This window comes from Catharus ustulatus, chromosome 2 (assembly GCF_009819885.2).
Source record: "Catharus ustulatus isolate bCatUst1 chromosome 2, bCatUst1.pri.v2, whole genome shotgun sequence".
In the NCBI taxonomy this organism is placed as follows: Eukaryota; Metazoa; Chordata; class Aves; order Passeriformes; family Turdidae; genus Catharus; species Catharus ustulatus.
The window spans coordinates 123,765,746-123,786,783 of record NC_046222.1 but is presented as its reverse complement, the minus strand read 5'-3'; the positions used below and the strand labels follow the sequence as shown (position 1 = coordinate 123,786,783).

Genomic DNA, 21,038 nt, shown 5'->3' with positions numbered 1-21,038 from the left:
CAACTGATGATCTGCTCATCACAGTACAAGCCAGGTGACCCCAGATGATAGAAGAGTAAACTCCCAAATGGAAAGCAGTAATGAACAGTCAGGAAATTCCCTGGTGGGGAAAAGAAGCAGGAACCTTTCTCAGGCAGAGCATAACGAGAGGAGCCTGCTGTGATTTCTGTGTTATTCAATAAGGTTGCCATGAAAACTGAGAAGTACTTTGATCTTTCAACTCTTGAAATGTTCAAAATGTCCTTGCAAGGCCTGTTTATGCTGAATGTGTGTCCTTGCCTTGGCAGTGCCACCTTCCCTGCTCTGGTTGTCAAAGCCAGTGGCCTGGCAGCTGGCAAAGGAGTCATCGTGGCCTCGAGCAAGGAGGAGGCCTGCAAAGCTGTCACTGAAATCATGCAGGTGAGAAGGAGTGTCCCACACCAGATCAGCTCTTCACCACCTCAGAGCATCACAGATACTCCTGATTCCATGTCAAAGGGACTGGGCTGTAAGACATCAAACCTTTTAGCTTTGATTTGGCCAGCTGTGAAACTCTGTTGTGTTTATTGCTTGAGGTGCAGTTCCTGTAGGCTAAAATAAAACCATTCTTCATGGAAAATCACCCTTATTTCACTTATTTATATATGAAATTCCTTTTTTGCCCCTGTTTGACACTCCTGCAGTCCCACAGGTGCCACAGTGCAGGAACATGAACTCAGTGATTGAGGCAGATCTTTACAAGCACCACTAGCACAGCACTTCAATGTGCAGTCAGGTTCTGCTGGGATTATTTCAAGTGAAGTTCACATTGAGCAAGGATATTCCACAAATATATTTGGAGCATCAAGATTTGAAGTGAGGCCAAATGAAGTGATTTTATCTGCCCAGGTCAGGCCCACAGCATCCTAAAACTCCCTGGAGCTCTGCTGATCCATGGCAGACATCATCTGACACATTTGTGCTTCAAGAGTCAGAGCAGGGGGGCTGCAGTCACATTTTGAATGGGCTGTGGTCACTGGACATGCCTGAACAGGGCCCAGTGTCTTGTATAAAAAACCTGTGAGTTAGAGATTTCTAGAGACCCCCAAAATCACCTTGGCAGTGTGGGCTGGTTGTTTTTAATTTCTTGATTGCCCAGGATATGCAGTCAGTGTGCGAGCATTGCACTGGGATTTGAGGATCTTGCTCCCTTCCCCTGTCTTGTATAAAATTGCACTTTTCAATCCAGTGAAAGAGCAGAGTGGAGACTTGGCTGTCTCTGCTGCTGGGTGAATTTCAGCACAGGGAGCATGAGGAACTGCTCAGTAATCACAAACACCCTCTGCCATTTGAAAATATTCAGTAATAAACCCTGCATTTATTTAAGAATAAACAGAAAAGAGGAGCAGGGATTTCACACACTGCCTGACAGCCCCAGGGGGAGGATGGATTCATTGTCTCAAACCTGTGCTGCATTTTTCGCTGTATTAAAAATATGTACTTCTTGTTGCATTTTCAGTAGTTTAAAACTGAAAGAGAACTGAAGAGATTTTTGTTTCACTGCAGGATAAGAGTTTTGGCACAGCTGGAGAAACTGTTGTTGTTGAAGAACTTCTTGAAGGAGAAGAAATTTCTGTAAGTGCACACTTTGATTCTACCTGTTCTAAATTGTTTGGGATTCACTAAGTGCCTTCACCAACAGAGTGGAGGATTTTATCAGTTAAATTAAACCCATTCCCTGCTTATAAATCAAATTGTATTGGTTAGAGACAGCTGTGTGCCTTCTTTTGGATCCTTGCAGGTTTTAAAATTAGCATTGTAAAATGGTTTTGAGTACTGCTCCCATTAGTTCAGACAGCATTACCCAGTTTGAGTGCACAACATCATCCAGTTCCAGAGGATGCCAGCAGCCTTGTTATTCTGAAGATACTGAGGATAAAAACAACTGCTCCATAAATAATGTATAAATATTTCACAAGTAAATAGCTTTATCAGCAAGGAAAAGGAAGTCTTGAAAGGAATGTAATGCCTTCCTTCCGGGGCAGGGGCTGGGAGGGGGAAGGAAGAAGTAATTTCCATCATGCAGTATTTTAATTTAATTTTTTAAAAACCTTTTGAGTGTTTCTTTTCAGTGCAACTGCTGATGGTATCATTTCTCTAGGTTTTATTAATTTCTGAAGGAAGGTCACACAATATGAGCCCCTGCTTCCAAAGGAAAAGACAAAAGCTTTGAACCCCATCATTTATTTTATCAGGGAGGCAGAGTTTGTCCTCTTAAATATCCCTTTGTCACACTGAAATATCCCTTTGTCACACTGAAAATCAAATCTATTTGCACTAATTGCACTTTAATTTTAAGCACAGCCAGGAATGTTAATTCTTGTCCCTGTTTCAGTACCTGTGTTTCAGTGATGGTGTCACCATTGCTCCCATGCCCCCAGCCCAGGGGGGTTAAAATATCCCTTTGTCACACTGAAATATCCCTTTGTCACACTGAAAATCAAATCTATTTGCACTAATTGCACTTTAATTTTAGCCACAGCCAGGAATGTTAATTCTTGTCCCTGTTTCAGTACCTGTGTTTCAGTGATGGTGTCACCATTGCTCCCATGCCCCCAGCCCAGGACCACAAGAGGCTGCTGGATGGGGATGAAGGCCCCAACACAGGAGGGATGGGAGCTTATTCCCCAGCTCCTCAGGTGAGAGGGGACTGATAGGAAGGGAAGAGGGGATGTTTCACTCCAGCTGTCTCTGAAAACCTGTGGGAATGTTTAATTCCAGCATGAGGAGCAGGAGGGAATGGCCCTGCTGGATGGAAAGAGCCCAGACATGAAGCAGACATAACCAAATAAAATCCCCAGCCCCACAAATTTCTCTAAATAGGAAGATATCTCCACTGAATTACTTGGAATTATAAAGGGGGAAGTGGTATTTCTGCAACCTTGTATTTAATTGGGATTTAAGTGTTATGAACTCATTAGAAAAAGAGCTTAAACCCTCAGGTTTATCTTGTGCCAAACAAAGCTAATGGTGAATTCTGGCTGTGGCTTAAGGTAGTTTGGGGTCTGTTTGATGGGGAACTTCTATTGGCAGAAATAGAGAGAAAAACATTCTTAGCTTTCCATTGGAGTGAGCAAGAGACCTTCCAAGAATTCTGCTTGGCTCTTAAAAACACAAAACCAAGCCCTCCCTTTTTACAAACACTGGTTTCTAATCCTTTTTTATTAGATTTCTAAAGATTTGCTGCAGCAGATAAGAGAGACTGTTCTTCAGAAGACTGTTGATGGCATGAGGAAAGAAGGTGTCCCCTATTTGGGTATGTATAAAACTCTGGGATTTTTCATCATATCTTTTATTTTGCTTTTCCCTCTTTGTAGCCTGACTCACACTGGAGGTTAAGGGAAACAACTTTGATTTATTAGGTACCAGTGCCTTGATTCAGAATCCATGGAAATCAACAGAGGTCATTTCATGAACAGGGGACAATTCCTCAAGTGAGGAGAGCAGCAGGGAAAATGTTCAAAATTAAGCTCTAAAATTGTGACAGCTGTTTCTGCCTGATTTATTTTACCATTTCTCAAATTCACTGAGCACAGGGGGCAGCCTTTTAAACCCTGTTACCAACAGATTCAAAACAAGTGACTTCCTGAGAGATCTCTTTGTGTCACTTCTTGTTCTAGGTGTGCTTTATGCTGGATTAATGCTCACCAAAGATGGGCCTAAAGTTCTGGAATTTAACTGCAGATTTGGTGACCCAGAGTGTCAGGTGAGTCATTTTGTACATTATGGGAGGAGTAAAATCTGTGACCATCCACCACTATTGTTAACCAGATTTGGGGTGAATAATCAGCCCACTGCACCAAGATTTGATATATTTGGGTTGGTTGTTTGAGGCAGAATGTCTGTTAGGAAATTGTTCTGTTCCAGAGAGGATTTCAGTAGGCTGGACTCAAATCTGGGCTTTTCAAGGCTCAGACTGAGGAGAGCTCTCCCTGTTGACAAGTGGAACAAAATTCTGAGTTTCTGTTCTTCAGAATAAATTAGGTTCTTTGTCCTCAGCCTTTTTCCTTTTTCCTTTTTCCTTTTCCTTTTTCCTTTTCCCTTTTCCTTTTCCCTTTTCCTTTTCCCTTTTCCTTTTCCCTTTTCCTTTTCCCTTTTCCTTTTCCCTTTTCCTTTTCCTTTTCCTTTTCCCTTTTCCTTTTCCCTTTTCCTTTTCCCTTTTCCTTTTCCCTTTTCCTTTTCCCTTTTCCTTTTCCCTTTTCCTTTTCCCTTTTCCTTTTCCCTTTTCCTTTTTCCTTTTCCCTTTTCCTTTTCCCTTTTCCTTTTCCCTTTTCCTTTTCCCTTTTCCTTTTCCCTTTTCCTTTTCCCTTTTCCTTTTCCCTTTTCCTTTTCCCTTTTCCTTTTCCCTTTTCCTTTTCCCTTTTCCTTTTCCCTTTTCCTTTTCCCTTTTCCTTTTCCCTTTTCCTTTTCCCTTTTCCTTTTCCCTTTTCCTTTTCCCTTTTCCTTTTCCCTTTTCCTTTTCCCTTTTCCTTTTCCCTTTTCCTTTTCCCTTTTCCTTTTCCCTTTTCCTTTTCCCTTTTCCTTTCCCCTTTTCCTTTCCCCACAGATTTCAAGGATGAATATTTGTAAGATGTATATATGATTTGTGAAATACAATATGTGGGCATATTTAATGCTGTTTTTACAGCTGCATCAGTGCCTTTTCAAGGCCAGGGAAGACAGTGCACTGAGCCTGTTTGATTTGCTGTGTTGTGCAGGTGATTCTGCCCCTGCTCAGGAGTGACCTGTACGAGGTGATGCAGGCAGTGATCAACAGGAGGCTGGCCAGCTCCATGCCAGCCTGGAGAGAGGACAGTGCAGCTGTGACTGTGGTCATGGCCAGTCAAGGATACCCAGGGGCATATCCCAAGGGCTTGGAAATAACAGGTAAATAGAGCAGGAGGAGCTGCAGGAGGCTCATCCCCCCCCCCCAGCCTCTCCTGTTCTGTCCTGCTGCATGGAGGTGAATCATTCATAGAAACCCTGGTTGTGGGGCAGCAAGAGCAGCTGAATTTTCACACACCTCTGTTTATTTTGGTGTATTCTCAGTTCTCCACACTGTTATTTGATAATGGCAAATATTGATATTTAATGCCTGCTGCAGTCAGGTGGTTCTGATCAGGGCTCCTGGGTCACATTGGTGCTGGTGTTCTGTGCTCTGGGTGTCACTGAGGCATAAAAACCCAGCTGGAACCAGATGTTGTGTGTCAGCTAAATGCTTCTTTCCACATTCCTGAGCACACAGGTCTCTCCTCCAGAGGTATTTTTAACAGATTTATTCCCATTTCCCAGCAGGATCACCCTGACTTTGACTGTTTTCAGACACCCAGTGCTCATTATCTCCACAGAGAACATTCTAACCAACAGCTCTGTCTCTCACCATCCCCACAGGGCTGGCCAAGGCCAAGCAGCTGGGGCTGGAGGTGTTCCACGCAGGCACAGCCCTGAAGGAGGGCAGGGTGGTGACCAGCGGGGGCAGAGTGCTCACAGTCACGGCCATCAAGCAGGACCTGCCCTCGGCACTGCGAGAAGCCAACCTGGGCGTGGCTGCCATCCACTTCCAGGGGGCCACCTACAGGAGGGACATTGGCTACCGGGCCATAGCCTTCCTCAGGCAATCCAGGTAGATATTCCAAACCCCTGAATGGTGTGGAAAGGATCTAAGCACATCCCTGGTTGATGTTAATAACCAGGGTTGGTATTCTGTGTAACTCTTGACAAGTTTTAACCCCATCCTTGTGCTCAACCTCAGCCAGACCAGCCAAGGGAGGAATATTTTGAATGCCTGATCCATGTTCTTACTCTCCTAAATCTGACTTTAACTACAGTGACAAGCACACAGGAATGATCTGTGCAGTTTTTAGGCCTGGTTTAGGGAAGGTCAACTTCTGCTTATTGGACTTAGGATCACAGTTTTTGCTCTGGGCTTGTCTTGTCCAGAAGTCTGATATTTAATATCATGAAATGTGGTCACAACCCCAACCTGCCAGAGCTCCAGGAGCTGCCAGGGATGCCAGGCTGGGGTTGTTGGGGATCTGGGCAGGGTAGGGTGGGTAATCCCTGGGGGTCCCTTCCAGCTCAGGATATTCTGTGGTTTAATGCATGAACAAGTTCAAGCTGGCTCATTGGTTCTTTTTAGCTTTTAGAAATGGTTACCCCTACCTTGTTGGGATTTACACTTTCCTGGGATAGCTGCCTAACAGCAGGGTAGGATTGATCACTTCTTTCCATTCTCATTCCTTTAATTGGCACAATATTTACTGTAAGACTCTGGAGATCATGTGGGTGTGGGTTTTTTTTATAGCAGGGAGTCCTATTGTCTCTTTAATGTTCCTGAAAGCTTCTTGTAGTTTTTAAACTCATTTTTACCTAATAAGAAACTGCTCTGCTCCAATGAGATGCTGACATCCCTTTTCCCAAGAGGTTATTTTGTAGGCTGGGAAGCACAAGTGACAGTTGTGTTACTGCTGGTAGTGTACCCTAATTAGTATTTTGTAAAACTATAATCAATAAACTTCCTAAAAGAACAAGGGTGTTGGTATTTAGTTTTCTTTCTCTCTCAAGTGCTCTGCATCTGTTGATGAATTAATGTGAAAAATGGATGGAATTGGGATTTGTAGCACAAACAAAACCAGGTCAGTGAGGCACGAGGAGGCACTTGGGGCAGTTCCCTCCCACACTGAATTCTGGGCCACAGGAGGAGCTTCCTGCCTGGAATCCCTGCCTGGAATCCCTGGCTGCACAGGGAGGCTCCTGGGGGCTCTTTGCACTTCCCTGGAGGCTGCTCCAGCTGGGATGCTTCAGTCTCAGAATTCCAGATTGGGCTGGGTTGGAAAGGACCTTAAAGCTCATCCTGTTCATGGGCAGGGACACCTCCCAGCAGCCCAGGCTGCTCCTGTCCCCTTCAGGCTCACTGAAGGCTCTGGAAGCTGGGACTCTCCTCCTCTTGGCAGCCTGGCAGGATTCAGTCCTGAGCCCTTTCACCTCAGGAAAACAGCCAGAATGCTTGAGAAAAACTATTCCAGAAAATGGAAAGAATTAAAGATTGGTTTAAAGGATCAAAGCAGGTAGCAAAAAAAAAAAAAATTTAACAAATTTGAAATACTCATAAAAACAAGGTGAAAATCTGGTGGACATTTATCATGTTCAGACTGAAAGGGGCTGACTTTGATCTCTGGTTGTTGCAGGTCAATATTTCCTTGAGTCTTATTCACAGCCTGAACAGCTGCCTGGGGTAATTCTTGTCTTCCTGCCAGTTTTTGGGCAGGGATATGCTGTGAGTGCAGACAGCTTTGGATTTTCCTGGTAGCACTGCTCCTGGGCCAGTTCTTCTGGCATTTGAAGTCTTATCAATTCCAGATATTCCAGCAATGATCTTCACAACAGAAATACCTTTGATCCCCAAAAAAACCCTTCCACATCTTAAAATAAGATTTAACAGGCAGAGTACAAAAATTTTTACTCCATTTAGTGCAATTGTAGGCATTTGTCTCTGAGTTTTTCAGTGTTGAAAAATTCTTGCTGAATACTTGACCTGGTTCCTGAGATGGGTTTTGTGGATGAACTGAATATTTTTGTTCAGCTGAGTCAATTTGAAATGGGTTTCAGTTGTTTTGTTGTATTTGTCCTTGTTAATCAACACCCTTAGGATTTAAACTTCAGGCTGAATCCCATCAATAGGAGAGAGAAAACAGAGATGGATCTAAAATAGGGATGCACCTGGTTCATGGCACTGACAGCCTGGGAATAACAACTGCTTAACTGGCACAAGCTGTGTGTGATGGAGTGAAAAGTCATTAAATCCCTGCCCCAAAAGGGAAAGGTCCCTCTGTAAATATGAGCTGAGCCCAGGGGGCTGTGGGGACACACAGAGGTTTGTACCAGTGTGTTGATCCTACATAAAACCCACCCAGAGCTTACAGACATCTCCTGGATTGCTGAGCCCCACCTTAGGAACCTTTTAAGAAAATATAAAATATATTCTTTAATAGAAAGCCCATTGAAGTAAGAAAAAGGCGTGGGTGCTGCTGTGGTGGGATCATTCCAGGGAGGAGAGGAAACCTTTAAACTGTAAAACTCTGGGAGCATCCTGGGGGTTATTGATTCATCTGAGACTTATGGATGGCAAAGTAACTTGAGCTTAGCCCTGCTCTTTTGCATTTTTGAGCTTGGCTTGGTTTGGTTTTGGTTTGGAGCTTTCCCACTGACACCTCAAGGCCTGGATGTGGCACTCAGTGCTCTGGGCTGGGGACAAGGTGGGGATCAGTCACAGGTGGGACTGCCTGGGCTGGTAGGGCTTTTCCAGCCTCAGGGATTAGGGATTCTGTGTCCAGACAGGGACTCAAACCTTGCACAATCAGGTCTGTGCTGCCTATTTTACTTTTTGTTTTATTTGGGGATTTGACTTTATGACCCCAACCCTGGAATTCCCCATGACCTGCTCCTGGCAGCCCCTCCTCAGACAGCAGGATGGATTCTGCACAGCTAATCCACTCAGGGATGTAAAGAGGTAAATATGAATTAAAAATCTATTCAGTAATCAGCTGCCATCCCATTTTCCCCACTCTTCCAGAGGCCTGACCTACAAGAACAGTGGGGTGGACATTGAAGCAGGGAACACTTTGGTGCAGAAGATCAAACCCTTTGCTGCAGCCACATCCAGGTCAGGTAAGACAAGAACCTTCTGTCCAGCTTTGGTCTCTTCTTGGCCATGAGGTTCATCAGTTGATCTTGATCAAAAGCTCATATTTATGTGTCCTGCCTGTTTCTAGATGACACAAGAAAATCTGTGGTCAGCAAAATTTTGATTTTATTCCAGATGCTCAGCTTTTAATCCCCAAATGCCTCTAAACTCCATCTCCTGAATGCCAGGAGTGTTAGCACAGCTCAGTGCTGTATAAAGATAAATGCAAGCAGAAGTTCCACCACTCAACACTGGGTTTGATTCCATGAGTTATTATTTCTTGCCCTGTGAACTCTCATTTGGGGAGATGAATGTTTGGAAAGGTTATGAGATGCAGAATTCCTGAGATAGATGTGGAACACACATCTTTTCTTGGTTAAATCAGCAATGATTCATCCTTGCTTTTGGGGTTCAGGCACATCTTGCTCTAGCAAGTCTTTGTAATCCTTCTGAGAGATTTAAAATATTCATTTATGAAATAGCCTTTTATTTCAACTGAACTGAGAACCTTCTCATGAAGTCAGATATACACAGAGGGAAAAATACAGTACAACAATCTTAGCACAATTCCTCCTGTGATTCAGAGAAATACTCAGTGCAAGGGAGAAATCTGTTAGTCACAGGAATTACTGACTGTTCAGTCACAAACTTGGGGATTTTTAGGCTTGGGCTAATGATGAATTAAAAACACAAATCCAACCTAAGCAGGTGAGGAGCTCCTCAGTGAGGAGGTGCTAAATGGCAGAGAAAAATTTCCTGGTGACAAAGCAAAGCTGTGCTGCCAGACCTTGGAGAGAATTTGTGAGGAGCTGCTGGAGAAGCCCCTGGAGGTAAAGCTGGGCTGTTTCTCCTTTTGCAGGCTGCAATGCAGAGCTTGGAGGCTTTGCTGGGCTCTTTGACCTGAAGGCAGCTGGATACACAGATCCCATCCTGGTGTCTGGAACCGACGGCGTCGGCACAAAACTCAAGGTGAGGTGGAAATCCAGGAGGAAAAACAGCACAGAAGGGGAAAGGTGCTGTCAGAAAATAGCAGCTGGCTTGTAAAAACACCCATTGGGCTTCCTAAAAAGGGGGTGGAAGCTGAAATTGCCCTTCTTCAGGCAAAAGAATTAAATACCTGTCAATAGGCAGAAGTTGATATGATGCCTAAAAAATGGGGTTTAAATATTAAGAATATAATCAGCAATCTTGTTTCACAAAGGCAGCATCTCCACCCTCAAGAAAGATTAATTGATGGGAAAAAAACATTTAATCATGGGTTTGGGCTGCAAGGAAACCCTTTTGCAGCACAGTTTCCTTTTGGATTTGCCAGTGGAGACAGGAATAATTCCTGAAGAGAGTTAATAACAATAAGTCGATAATAAAGAGAGTAGGAATTGAAAATAATAAGCTGAATAATAAACAAAGCTGCTCCTCCAAGAACACCTGGAGGGATTTTGCTCCATGGCTCACAGACTCCACTCAGGATTTCAGTCCCTTGCAGACCCTGGCTCGTGTTCCAGGATCCCAGAGCTGATCCCAGCTTGTCCCTGTGTGTTGCAGATCGCTCAGGAGTGCCAGAAACACGACACCATCGGGCAGGACCTGGTGGCCATGTGTGTCAATGACATCCTGGCCCAGGGAGCCGAGCCCCTCTTCTTCCTGGACTATTTTGCCTGTGGCAAACTCGACGTGGAAGTGGCTCAGGGCGTCATTGCAGGGATTGCTGATGCTTGCAGGAAAGCTGGATGTGCTCTTTTGGGTAGGAACACTTCTCAGGGGTGTCTGAAAAATCTTCTGGCTGATTTTAATGGAGTTGGTTTCCTGCTCTGTGTGGAAGATTCTGGGAGGAGTGAAAATGCAAAGTGTTCCATGTCTTTGCTTTCAGGGAACTTAACCTAAATCACAGTGGAAGGAGACAGTACTTTAAAAATGTAGGTTAAATTTAGATTAGGTTTAGGTACTGATTTGGGTTGGATGTTGGGAAAAGGTTCTGTCTCTTTTTCCATTTTTTTAGGGAAGTTAGGAACACAAGTCCCTCCTCAGTGGGTGTCCTTTTGGGTCTGTTTATAAGCTTTGAACAAGAGGCTCTTTATGCCCTGGTTTACTTTTTTCCTGCATGAACTGTTGGGCAGCTTTATGTTTGTTTTAAGGTGTTCTCTGCATTTATCAAACATAATCACCCCGTTCATGCTGCACCAAGCTCTGTGTTACGTGAGACCTTGTGATGAAACCACCAAAATGTCAAGATTTTATTTCCAGTTCAAGACTTTCAAACTCCACAGGCAAGAGTTGAACCTTCAGCTCAACAAATTTAACTTATCACCCCAGTGATAGTGAGGGGGTGAGGTTTGGCACAATTAACTGTGGATTTAAGTGTTGGATGGCCGAGCACTTCTTCATCCTCCATTTGATCCAGCCCTTATTAAATACAGCTGAAACTCCAGGACTGAAAAAAAATCAGGTGAATGTGGAGCACAGGGCAGGGAGTGAAAAGTGGGAAAAGGAGAGGAAAAGGCAGAATTGTCAGAGCAGCTGTGGCTGCCCCTGGAATGTTCAGTTCCAGCTCCACTGGGGCAGGAGCACCTGGGACAGTGGGAGGTGTCCCTGCCAGGCTGGGATGAGATGAGCTTTAAAATCCCCTCCAACCCAAACCATGCTGGAGCTGTATGATTACAAAAGGCATTTTCACCCCCTGTTTGCTGTGTTTTTGTTCCCCAGGAGGAGAAACAGCCGAGATGCCGGGGATGTATCCCCCCGGCGAGTACGACCTGGCCGGCTTCGCCGTGGGGGCTGTGGAGAGAGGGCAGATGCTGCCCCAGCTGGACAGGATCACTGAGGGGGACCTGCTCATTGGGGTGGCATCTTCTGGGGTGCACAGCAACGGCTTCAGCCTCGTCAGGAAGATTGTGGAGAAGTCCTCCCTGGATTTCTCCTCCCGCGTCGGCGTCTCCGGGGATCAGACTCTGGGTACTGCTTCCTCCTGGGCTTCCCAACAGCTGGCACAGATCTTTTGTCTGGGCCTTTGAAAAAAAGAATCATTCCATCTTTAGCATGTTTGCATCTTCTTCTTTTCCTGGGAGTCACATGTGCAGGGAAGAAATGAAGGGAAGGGGATAAATAATTAATTGTGGGCTAAAAAAGAAGGGTAGAACTTTGTGTTTCTCTCATGACTATCCAAATTGCTATTTTGAGATTTGCTATTGATTCACATTTCTCTCCATGCTTTTTTCCCTCTCCCCTGGGCAGGAGAACTGCTGTTAACCCCAACCAAACTGTACAGCAAGACTCTGCTGCCTGTGCTGCGCTCGGGCCACGTCAAAGCCTACGCCCACATCACTGGAGGGGGGCTGCTGGAAAACATCCCCAGAGTTCTGCCACAGTCCTTGGGGGTTGTTCTAGGTGAGACAGGAGGAGAGCTGGGCAAAAATCCTGTGGGAGCCTGTGGACATGGGGCCACACCAGCTAATCTGTCTGTCTAGAAATGTTTGAGTTTCTCCTTGTACCTGGAGCAGAGCCAGTCAAAACTCTTTGTGGTGGAAAGACTCCCCATTGAATTCCCTCCCCTGGTGCTGTTTGGGATTGGATTTCTTAGGACACTTGCAAGAAGAAAACAACCTTACCAGCAATCCCAAATCAGCTGCAATTTGCAATCCCATTTGCAATTCCCATTTGCAGTTCCCATTTGCAATTCCCATTTGCAATTCCCTACGAAATTACTGCTAATTAAATGATACTCATGAAGTTTTGAGTTAGCATCCAGAGGTGGTTGTGAGCTCAGGGACAGCTCCTGCTGTTGGATTTTCATTGATTCTCAGCACCCTCCCCTCAGGTGTGCTGGAAAGGGGTTTCACTGCTGGGGAAGGTGAGGCCTGCAAAGGGAAGTGCCTGGCACAGGTTGTGAGAGCTCAAGGGGTTGTAAAATAAAATAAGGAATTAATAGTGAGCACATAAATCATTTCCACTTCTCCTCTGCTAAATCTTTGTGTGTATATGCACCTCTGCTCTGGAGCCAGCCTGGGAGAGCTGGGAATGTCCTGCATGGAGGAGAGAAGCTGCAGGGAGAGCTCAGAGCCCTGCCAGGGCCTGAAGGGGCTCCAGGAGAGCTGAGAGGGACTGGGGACAAGGGAGGGAGGGACAGCACACAGGGAATGGCTCCAGAGTGGGGTTTGATGGGATCTTGGGAATTAGGAATTGTTCCCTGGGAGGGTGGGCAGGCCCTGAATCCCTGGAATGTTTAGTTCAAGGTTGGACACTGGGGTTTGGAGTCACCTGGGACAGTGGGAGGTGTCCCTGCCCCTGACTGGTGGCACTGGATGAGCTCTGAGGTCCCTTCTAACCCAAATCAATCTGGGATTCCATGAATCTGGAGAAACTGGGATAGAACCATTTTAAGAGCATGACTGGAAAGAAATTTCCTGTCCTTGGAATTCCTTTCCAGTGCCTTGTCCAGAAGCATTTTTATGCTGCTGTAAATTCTCCTCAGCTGTTGGAACTGGGGCAGTGGGGGATTTTTGTGACAGATTTTGCCTCTTAATACCCCAATAATTGTAGTCCATTGGTAGCAATTTCCATTCTTGATTTTTTTTTTTATTCTCTTCAGATGCTCTCACCTGGAAGATCCCTGAAGTCTTCAGCTGGCTGCACAAGGAAGGGAACCTCTCAGAGGAGGAGATGGCTCGGACCTTCAACTGTGGGGTTGGGGCAGTGCTGGTGGTGCAGAAGGAGATGGCCCAGCAGGTCCTCAGGGACATCCAGGCACAGGAGACTGCCTGGCTCATTGGCAAAGTGGTGGCCCTACAAAAAGGTTATTGCAAGTTGCTTTTCCTTGGGGGGAAATAATCACAGAGAAAAAGCAGAGGGGAATTCCCTTGTTTGGGAAAAACCTCTTCACTGGCACCTCCCTGATTTCTTTTGGGGGTTTTGAACTGACAGCTCAGTTCATTCATCTCTTCCATGGGTGCTTTTCTCCTCTCTCTGTTTCTCCCTTTACTGACACTTTATTTTGCTGTTTTGGGTTTTTCCTTGTACCTGCTCAGGCTCTGACAACGTTCAAGTGCTCAATCTGCATCGGGCCCTGCAAGCAAACAGGTCCCTGTGTGTGCACAGCCACATCCAGGGCAAGCTCCAGCCAGGCAAAGTGAAGGTTGCTGTCCTCATCTCTGGAACAGGTGAGACTTCTGCTCTTTGCTGCAGTGGAAACCAGACTGTGGAGAAGGGAACTGGAGCTTGGATTTAAAATCCCTGCAGATCTATGGGCACTCTGATAGGAGAGATTTTGTGCTTGGGTTGGTGTCACTCACAAGCCTCTTTCAGCCTCTGCTGCAAACTGTGAATTGCATCTGTGTTCAGTTTATCTCCAAACCTCTGCACGTGCCCAGATTCAGGCTCCCACTCCGGTGCCCTGTAGGAGCAGCAGCATCATTTCAAGATAGATCAGAATTTCTTCTTGCCATGCAGGCACTCCAACTATTTCCAGTATTCCCAATTACTAAACCATCAACCCAGTGCTATAAATTACAGTTTCCAAGTGCAGCTGCCAGGAAAGGCCTTCAGCTGTCTGAATCAGCTCCCAGCAAGATCAATTAGAAAAGGATTAATGTTTCATCAGAGCTGTTTGGTTTGGTCTCCCCCACAGTGCTGCTTATTTAAAGCCTCTTCCAGCTGTTGCCTCTATTTATTCTCAGTATCCATGAGTTATTTTCTCTCCCCCAGGCACAAACCTGGAAGCTCTCATCAACAGCACAAAGAAAGACACCAGCTATGCACAGATAGTTCTGGTTGTCTCCAACAAAGCTGGTGTGGAGGGGCTGAGGAAAGCTGAGAGAGCTGGGATTCCTACAAGGGTGAGCATTTCCTTTTTGTAATTAGCCACCATTAGCTGGGACTGCAGCAGGAAGGTGCTAATGAGTTTTATGGGGTAACACAGGGGCTGACAGGGAGCCTTGGCTTTTCTTTTTTGATCTGTTGTGAACTTGTGCCCAGAATCAACAAACAAAATCCTTCCTTTTCTTCTCTGCCAGCAATCCTGATGCTTTGGGGACAGTTGTTACATTAAACCAGCACAAAACTTTCTGTTACAGCTTAAATTTGTCAATTATTTGACTGTAGGGCATTGAACACTGAAGTACCAGCCTATTTTATCTGAATTGAATTTTAAAATGACCTGGTGGTTGATTTGAATGGAATAGAGAGGCCAAACTCAGTGGGACCTTCCACTGACTCCCTGGGTATTGCCTCAGGCTCTCCAGGAATCATTCCAAGTGCTCCCTGAGCTTCCATGGATTTTGTGTGCCTTGCCTTTGTATTCCAGATCTGGGATGATCCTGTTGTCACTTAGAAACCTTTAACAGCCACTTTTCACTGAAATACAGACAGGGAAATTGGGGCCCAAAGCTTTGCTCCTTTATTGGTGCTGGGATCTGTCCTGGTGCTCCACCTTCTCCTTGGGAGGACACCAAGGGCAGGAGGGAAATGTGGGAGAAGAACAAACACAGAATCACAGGCACAGGCTGGGAAAGGACCTTAAAGCCCATCCAGTTCCAACCCCAAGGTTTTTATCAGGAAAAAAAACAGTGTGGGAGAGCTGATGGTCCTGGGGGTTCAGCTGTGATGGGAGAGGTGGAGGAGGCAGAGGGGCAGAGGCTGGTTCAGCCTGGGGCTGGGCTGGGCTCTGTTCCCAGTGCCTGCTGTCCCTGTCACCAGCCCTGGCTATTCCCAAACCACCCCCATGGCTCTGGTGGCCGCTAACAGGTGCTGCAATGTAACACTGGATGTTCTGAGTGAGGTAGTGCTGCTTCTCCCCCCTTAAATTAGGGGATGTATCCTGCATGGAAAACACAAAACTCAGGCTGGAGAGCTGGGGGTGCTCACCAGAAGGGAAAAGGAGGTGTTTTTCCTGCTGGAATTCCCACCACATCCCTGGTTTTGTGTTTTTGGCTGCCCCAGGTGATTGAGCACACGAGGTACCCGAGCCGCACAGAGTTCGACAGCGCCGTGGACAAAGTCCTAGAGGAGTTCTCAGTGGAGCTGATCTGCCTGGCTGGCTTCATGAGAATCCTCTCAGGCCCTTTTGTCAAGAAATGGGAAGGTGAGCACAGCTGGGGGAGCTCTGCATGTTGTACACAAAGGCATTCCAGAGGCTGTGACCACGGAAAAGAGAGAGGGCACCAGATTAAACACGGTGATCTCTAAGGTCCCCTTCCATCCCCTTCCCCAGCCCATCCTAGGATTCTGTGAAATGAGAATCTTCCCATCTTGTAGGGAAAAGGATGAGAGGGAAAGGCAGTGCAGTGGTGCAGAGGCTGAAGGAAACCAAGGGCAAACACAGATCTCATAGTCCTTGATTTCTTGGAAAATATTTTTAAAAGGCTGTGAAGACTTTGAGCCTCTGCACACAGGAGGTGCTGGGCAGGTGTTGGCTGGGCAGAGGTGAGCACCCAGCCACTGATGATTCCTTCCCCTGGCAGAGGAACTGCTCTAGGTCCTTGTAAAACCACCAAGCTGGGCAGCATTTTGCATTTTCTGTAACAAGCCCGGGCCAGTCCCAGGCCACGTGTCAGGAATTGCCCGAGTCCATGGGTGGGGTGTTCCACAGGCAGATCCAGGCTGTGCTTGCCCAGAATGTTCACAGTGTCTCCTCTCTGCTCATCTTTAGTTTTCCAGCTCTTTGGGAGGCTGGTGACACCTTCAGGACCTGCTGTCTGTGCCTCAGCTGTTACTTTTCTCTCCTCCTGTGTTTCTCAGGGAGTCCTGAACACACAGAGCAGCTGCTGCTTGCTCTGCTTTGGGTTCTAAACCTGCCCAGAGCAGGCACAGCCTGTGCCTTGCAGCTTTCACTGCTCTCTTGGTGACTTTTGTGTTCCCCTGGGTGTGCCTGGGACACTTCACACCTGAGCTACTTCTCAAACTCTCTTTGAAATCACTAGAGCAAGGCAGGCACTCCTGAGAGGCCCTGCTGTGGTTTTGGAGCTGTCAGGTGAATTGGGTTTGTTTGTCTCAGGGTACAGAGGTGGAAATGCCTGTGAGCAGCTGTCAGCAGGAGACAGAATCTCTCACTCCAAGGGAAGTGTTTGGAGCAGAGAGTCTCTGCAGAGGACAGAAAAGAACTTCCTCTAGTGTAGAATCTTGTGCAAATCAAGGATTTTAGTGCCCTCTGATTTAAGGACAGAGAACTGATCACTGTCCTGCACAGTGCAGGGTTTGCTCTACCTGCATGACTGGTGTGAGAGAAAAGGAAAGACTTTATCCAGACAGGAGGCTTAACCTCATTTTTAAATGTCCAGAACTGGATTAAGCTTGAAAACCTGAGCTGGGACCATAAGATATGAGCTCATTGAGCTCAGCTCAGGGACCTGGGCCAGCTCCAGGACCCTGCCCTGGCCATGCCTGGCCACTGAACCCCCAGAATTGTCCAGGCAGAATCAATTCCTGCCATGGCTTTGGTCAAAGCTGCTCCTTTTTCTTTCTCTGGAGTCACAAGGACACTCAGTAGGAGTTGTGAAACTCTTTCTTGCTTAACAGCCCTGAAGTGTGAGTTATGACTGTTAACAAAGCACAGGTTAAAGTGTTAATTATGAATGTTTACAAAGGCCAGGTGAAAACAGAACCAGACAAACCCAAGCAAACAGGAACCCACATCCCATTCTGATGGGAAATGGAGGCAGAAGAGCACAGTGGTGTTTCCAGCCCACTGTTCATGAATCCTTTTGGGCTCAAGCAGCAGGGAGGGAGATGCTGATGCTTCAAAGGGGGCTTTGTTGAGATGCAAAATGTGTCTGAGACATTGCTGGACATGAGGTGGGACATTTGCCTCCTGTAACTTGCCCAGTTCTCCATGTGCAGGGGAGGGCCAGGAAGAGAGGAGAGTAGGATGGAAAGAACAGAAATAAATAAATAAAATAAAGGTAATAAAAACAATGGAGAAAAGGAGGCTCAGGGGGGACCTTGTGGCTCTGCTCCAGGAACAGGGACAGGAGGAGAGGGAATGGCCTCAGCCTGGGCCAGGGCAGGCTCAGGGGGGACAGCAGCAGCAATTTCCCCATGGAAAGGGAGCTCAGGGATTGGAAGTGCCCAGGGAGGTTTGCAGTGCCCATCCCTGCAGGTGGCACCTGGAGGTGGCACTCAGGGTGACAAGGTGGCCATGGGGACAGCTGGGACTGCCTGGGCTGGGAGGGATTTTCCAACCTTAATGATTTTGTGATGAAAGAAGGACAAGGTGCTGAGGGAAGGGACAGCTGCATCAGCCATTTAGTCACTATTAACCCCTGGAGAAATGTGTTTAATTAATTGTAACTGCACTCTCTGGATTTCAGACACTTGGAGATGCCTGCTGGTGTCTTCAAAACTTGTGAAAAACCCTACTCACAAATGATTTAGTTCCTGTGTTGTTTGAACAGCCTGGTGAATGCCAACAGCCACTAAGCTGAGCTCTGCTTTCCTAGGGAAAATCCTGAACATCCACCCGTCCTTGCTGCCGTCCTTCAAGGGAGCGCACGCGCACAGGCTGGTGCTGCAGGCCGGGGTCAGGGTCACGGGCTGCACCGTGCACTTCGTGGCTGTGAGTACTGCTGTGCTCCTCCCCTTAACACCTGCACCTCCCTGCCCCTCTGCAATCCTTCAGTTCTCACCTCAGAGCCTGCTGGGACACCCTAAACCTTCCTGTCTGATCGCCTGTGCTCAGAACTTTGTATCCAGAGGTGATGGAGATTTTATTGTGACCATACAGTGCTTTAGTTTGCTGAGGAAGGAATGGAAATGAATTATCTGTCCAGCAGTTTAAGCTTTCCCTAAGGGAACTTCTTCCATTCCACCCACTTGAATGGGGTAATAGTTCATCTAAAGGCTCTGTTAAGCATGGCCCAAACTTCCTGGATTTTATCCTACAACCTGCCTTGTTTGTTGCTTTCGAGAGAAAGAAAAAATAGAAACAAACAAAAAAAAGCCCACTGGAAATGGCACATGATTTGTTAAGGAGTGATGTGAGGTTTGTGGGAACAGAGAAAAACTTGAGAGTTCATGCTGGTCAGGCCCTAAGTAAAGAAAGATCTCTGAGCTTCAGAGCCACGTTTTTTCAGGTCAGGGATTGCTGGTTCCCTTTTGGTCACTTCTCAGGGTTCAGAGGTCTCTCCTCTGGCTCCTCTCTCCCTCTCCTGCTGGAATCTGTCTCAGAATTTTTGCTCTTTCTCTTGGAAAAGAGAGAGTGGAATAATTTTTTTCCAGCTAGAAGGGAAAACTGCATTTTTCTCTCTATGCCACGACTTGGGGTTTCTCAGCATGGCATCTCCTGAGGAACAACCCCTGCTCAGCAGGGATCTGCCCCAGCAATGTTCCAGGGGAGATCTGCTGGATCCCTGCTCTGTGCAGAGCTTGGCTCATTCCCCCTCTGCACTGAATATCCCCATCCTGCCCAGCACCTCCTGTCCCTGGCTAATGGGGTTTTCTGGAATAGAATTGTTGCTCTGCCTCCCTTCTGTCCCTGGCTAATGGCATTTTCTGGAGTAGAATTGTTGTTCCTGGTGTTCTGCCTCCCTCCTATCTGTGGCTAATGGGGTTTTCTGGAATAGAATTATTGCTCCCTGGTGTTCTGCCTCCCTTCTGTCTGTGGCTAATGGGGTTTTCTGGAATAGTTCCTCTGCCTCCCTTCTGTCCGTGGCTAATGGCATTTTCTGGAGTAGAACTGTTCCTCCCTGGTGTTCTGCCTCCCTCTTGTCCCTGGGTAATGGGTTTTTCTGGAGTAGAATTGTTGCTCTGCCTCTCTTCTGTCTGTGGCTAATGGGGTTTTCTGGAGTAGAATTGTTGCTGTGCCTCCCTCCTCTCCCTGGCTAATGGCATTTTCTGGAGTAGAACTGTTGCTCCCTGGTGTTCTGCCTCCCTCCTCTCCCTGGCTAATGGGTTTTTCTGGAGTAGAATTGTTGCTCTGCCTCCCTTCTGTCCCTGGGTAATGGCATTTTCTGGAGTAGAACTGTTGCTCCTGGTGTTCTGCCTCCCTGCTGCTCTCCTCTGACCCCTTCCCAGCTCACAGTCCATCCCACCCAAATCCCCATTCCCTGTAACACCTCCCTGCAGCGCTGACACATCCCGACCCTTCCCTGTGTGCCAGCCCTGACCCGTGGTGCTGCTGTTGCAGGAGGAGGTGGATGCTGGGGCCATCATCTTCCAGGAGGCCGTGCCAGTGAAGCTGGGGGACACGGAGGCCACGCTGGCCGAGCGGGTGAAGGAGGCCGAGCACCGGGCGTTCCCCGCCGCGCTGCAGCTCGTGGCCAGCGGCGCCGTGCGCGTGGGCGAGGCGGGCAAGATCTACTGGAAATAGAGCTGGGGCTCCTCCAGGGCCAGGCACGGGGCACTGGGGATCTGTGCTGACCCACAGGGTGAAAGATTCAAATCCCAGCAGAGCCACCAGTGGGAATTTTGGGGGTGTTCGCAGAGGGTGCAGCAATGGCTCCTGTAAGTGTTTCCTGATTTTAATCGTATTTTGGTTCTCAATCGCTCTCCTAACAAGCCAAATCCAGCCAGGTGGGTCTGAGCAGTCCTGGGGTGGACTCAGGGCCTTGTGCTGGGAAGGGCTGCTGAGGGAAACCTCAAACAAAGGCAGAAACCTCCACTCTGAAAACCCCATCAAAGCAGGAAAAAGTGACCTCCCAAAACACCAGTACTGGATTTTTCTCCATTTGCTTCCTGGCTTGATGGTGGTGGGTTTTGTCCTGCTCAGACCCTTGACACACCCTGTCATTTCCAAACCTGAACCTGCTGTCCCTCAGATGTCAGCAGGGCTTAGTGTCTGCTGCCCCTTTTTCCCCTCAGCATTCCCATGTGAATTCCCCTCAGATTTGAGTTTTTATTTTTTTACATGAGCAGAACAAAACATGTCCTTGGCTTGTGAATCATTCCTCAGGAATTCTGAAGTGCCTTTGTTCTTAGACCAGTGTTTTCACCTGCAATAACACTGAGGGACACCCAGGAATTATGAACATTTGGAAAACAATTGGGGTTTTTATTCAGCTCAACACTTGTGGTTTTCTTTTAATATTTCAGTGTTGTTATGAAACCATTTTAGTGTTCTAACTGAAAGGATCAGGTTTCCCACACACAAAGCAGCTGAGGTGCTTTGGAGCTCCCCTTTAACACAGAGAAAACTGATTTTATTCTGGGCTCTGATGTCCTGACGGTACTCCCATGTTGGCATAATCTCCTTTGGGATTTGAAATAAAGCCTAATAACGTTTAAAATAATAAAAATACTCAATCTACAACTCTTTCCTTGGCATTGATTTCCTGGGGCTGTACAGGGTCTGGGGGCTGTGGGCACTCAGCTCCAGCCAGGGAAGGCAGAGGAAATAAAGACTTGGAGGGGTGAAATCAGTGCCTATGCAGGGAATCAA

The 21,038-nt window shown here is 47.0% G+C and overlaps 1 protein-coding gene across 4 annotated transcripts in view; it reads left to right on the top strand.

Annotated features, from left to right (window-relative positions):
- The window catches only part of GART (phosphoribosylglycinamide formyltransferase, phosphoribosylglycinamide synthetase, phosphoribosylaminoimidazole synthetase), a 36,007-nt gene extending 15,098 nt beyond the window's left edge, over window positions 1-20,909 (top strand). For all 4 annotated transcript variants that reach the window (XM_033052630.2, XM_033052629.2, XM_033052628.2 and 1 more), the window contains 18 exons: window positions 288-399; window positions 1,525-1,593; window positions 2,532-2,657; window positions 3,187-3,274; window positions 3,639-3,724; window positions 4,716-4,884; window positions 5,389-5,620; window positions 8,570-8,664; window positions 9,540-9,649; window positions 10,223-10,421; window positions 11,381-11,629; window positions 11,909-12,061; window positions 13,263-13,466; window positions 13,699-13,830; window positions 14,375-14,505; window positions 15,608-15,749; window positions 18,103-18,218; window positions 19,788-20,909. In XM_033052630.2, the coding sequence (XP_032908521.1) occupies window positions 288-399; window positions 1,525-1,593; window positions 2,532-2,657; window positions 3,187-3,274; window positions 3,639-3,724; window positions 4,716-4,884; window positions 5,389-5,620; window positions 8,570-8,664; window positions 9,540-9,649; window positions 10,223-10,421; window positions 11,381-11,629; window positions 11,909-12,061; window positions 13,263-13,466; window positions 13,699-13,830; window positions 14,375-14,505; window positions 15,608-15,749; window positions 18,103-18,218; window positions 19,788-19,970 (2,596 nt within the window). In that variant the 3' untranslated portion in view covers window positions 19,971-20,909. The remainder of the gene's footprint in view (window positions 1-287; window positions 400-1,524; window positions 1,594-2,531; window positions 2,658-3,186; window positions 3,275-3,638; window positions 3,725-4,715; window positions 4,885-5,388; window positions 5,621-8,569; window positions 8,665-9,539; window positions 9,650-10,222; window positions 10,422-11,380; window positions 11,630-11,908; window positions 12,062-13,262; window positions 13,467-13,698; window positions 13,831-14,374; window positions 14,506-15,607; window positions 15,750-18,102; window positions 18,219-19,787) is intronic.
- Window positions 20,910-21,038: the final 129 nt, after the last annotated feature.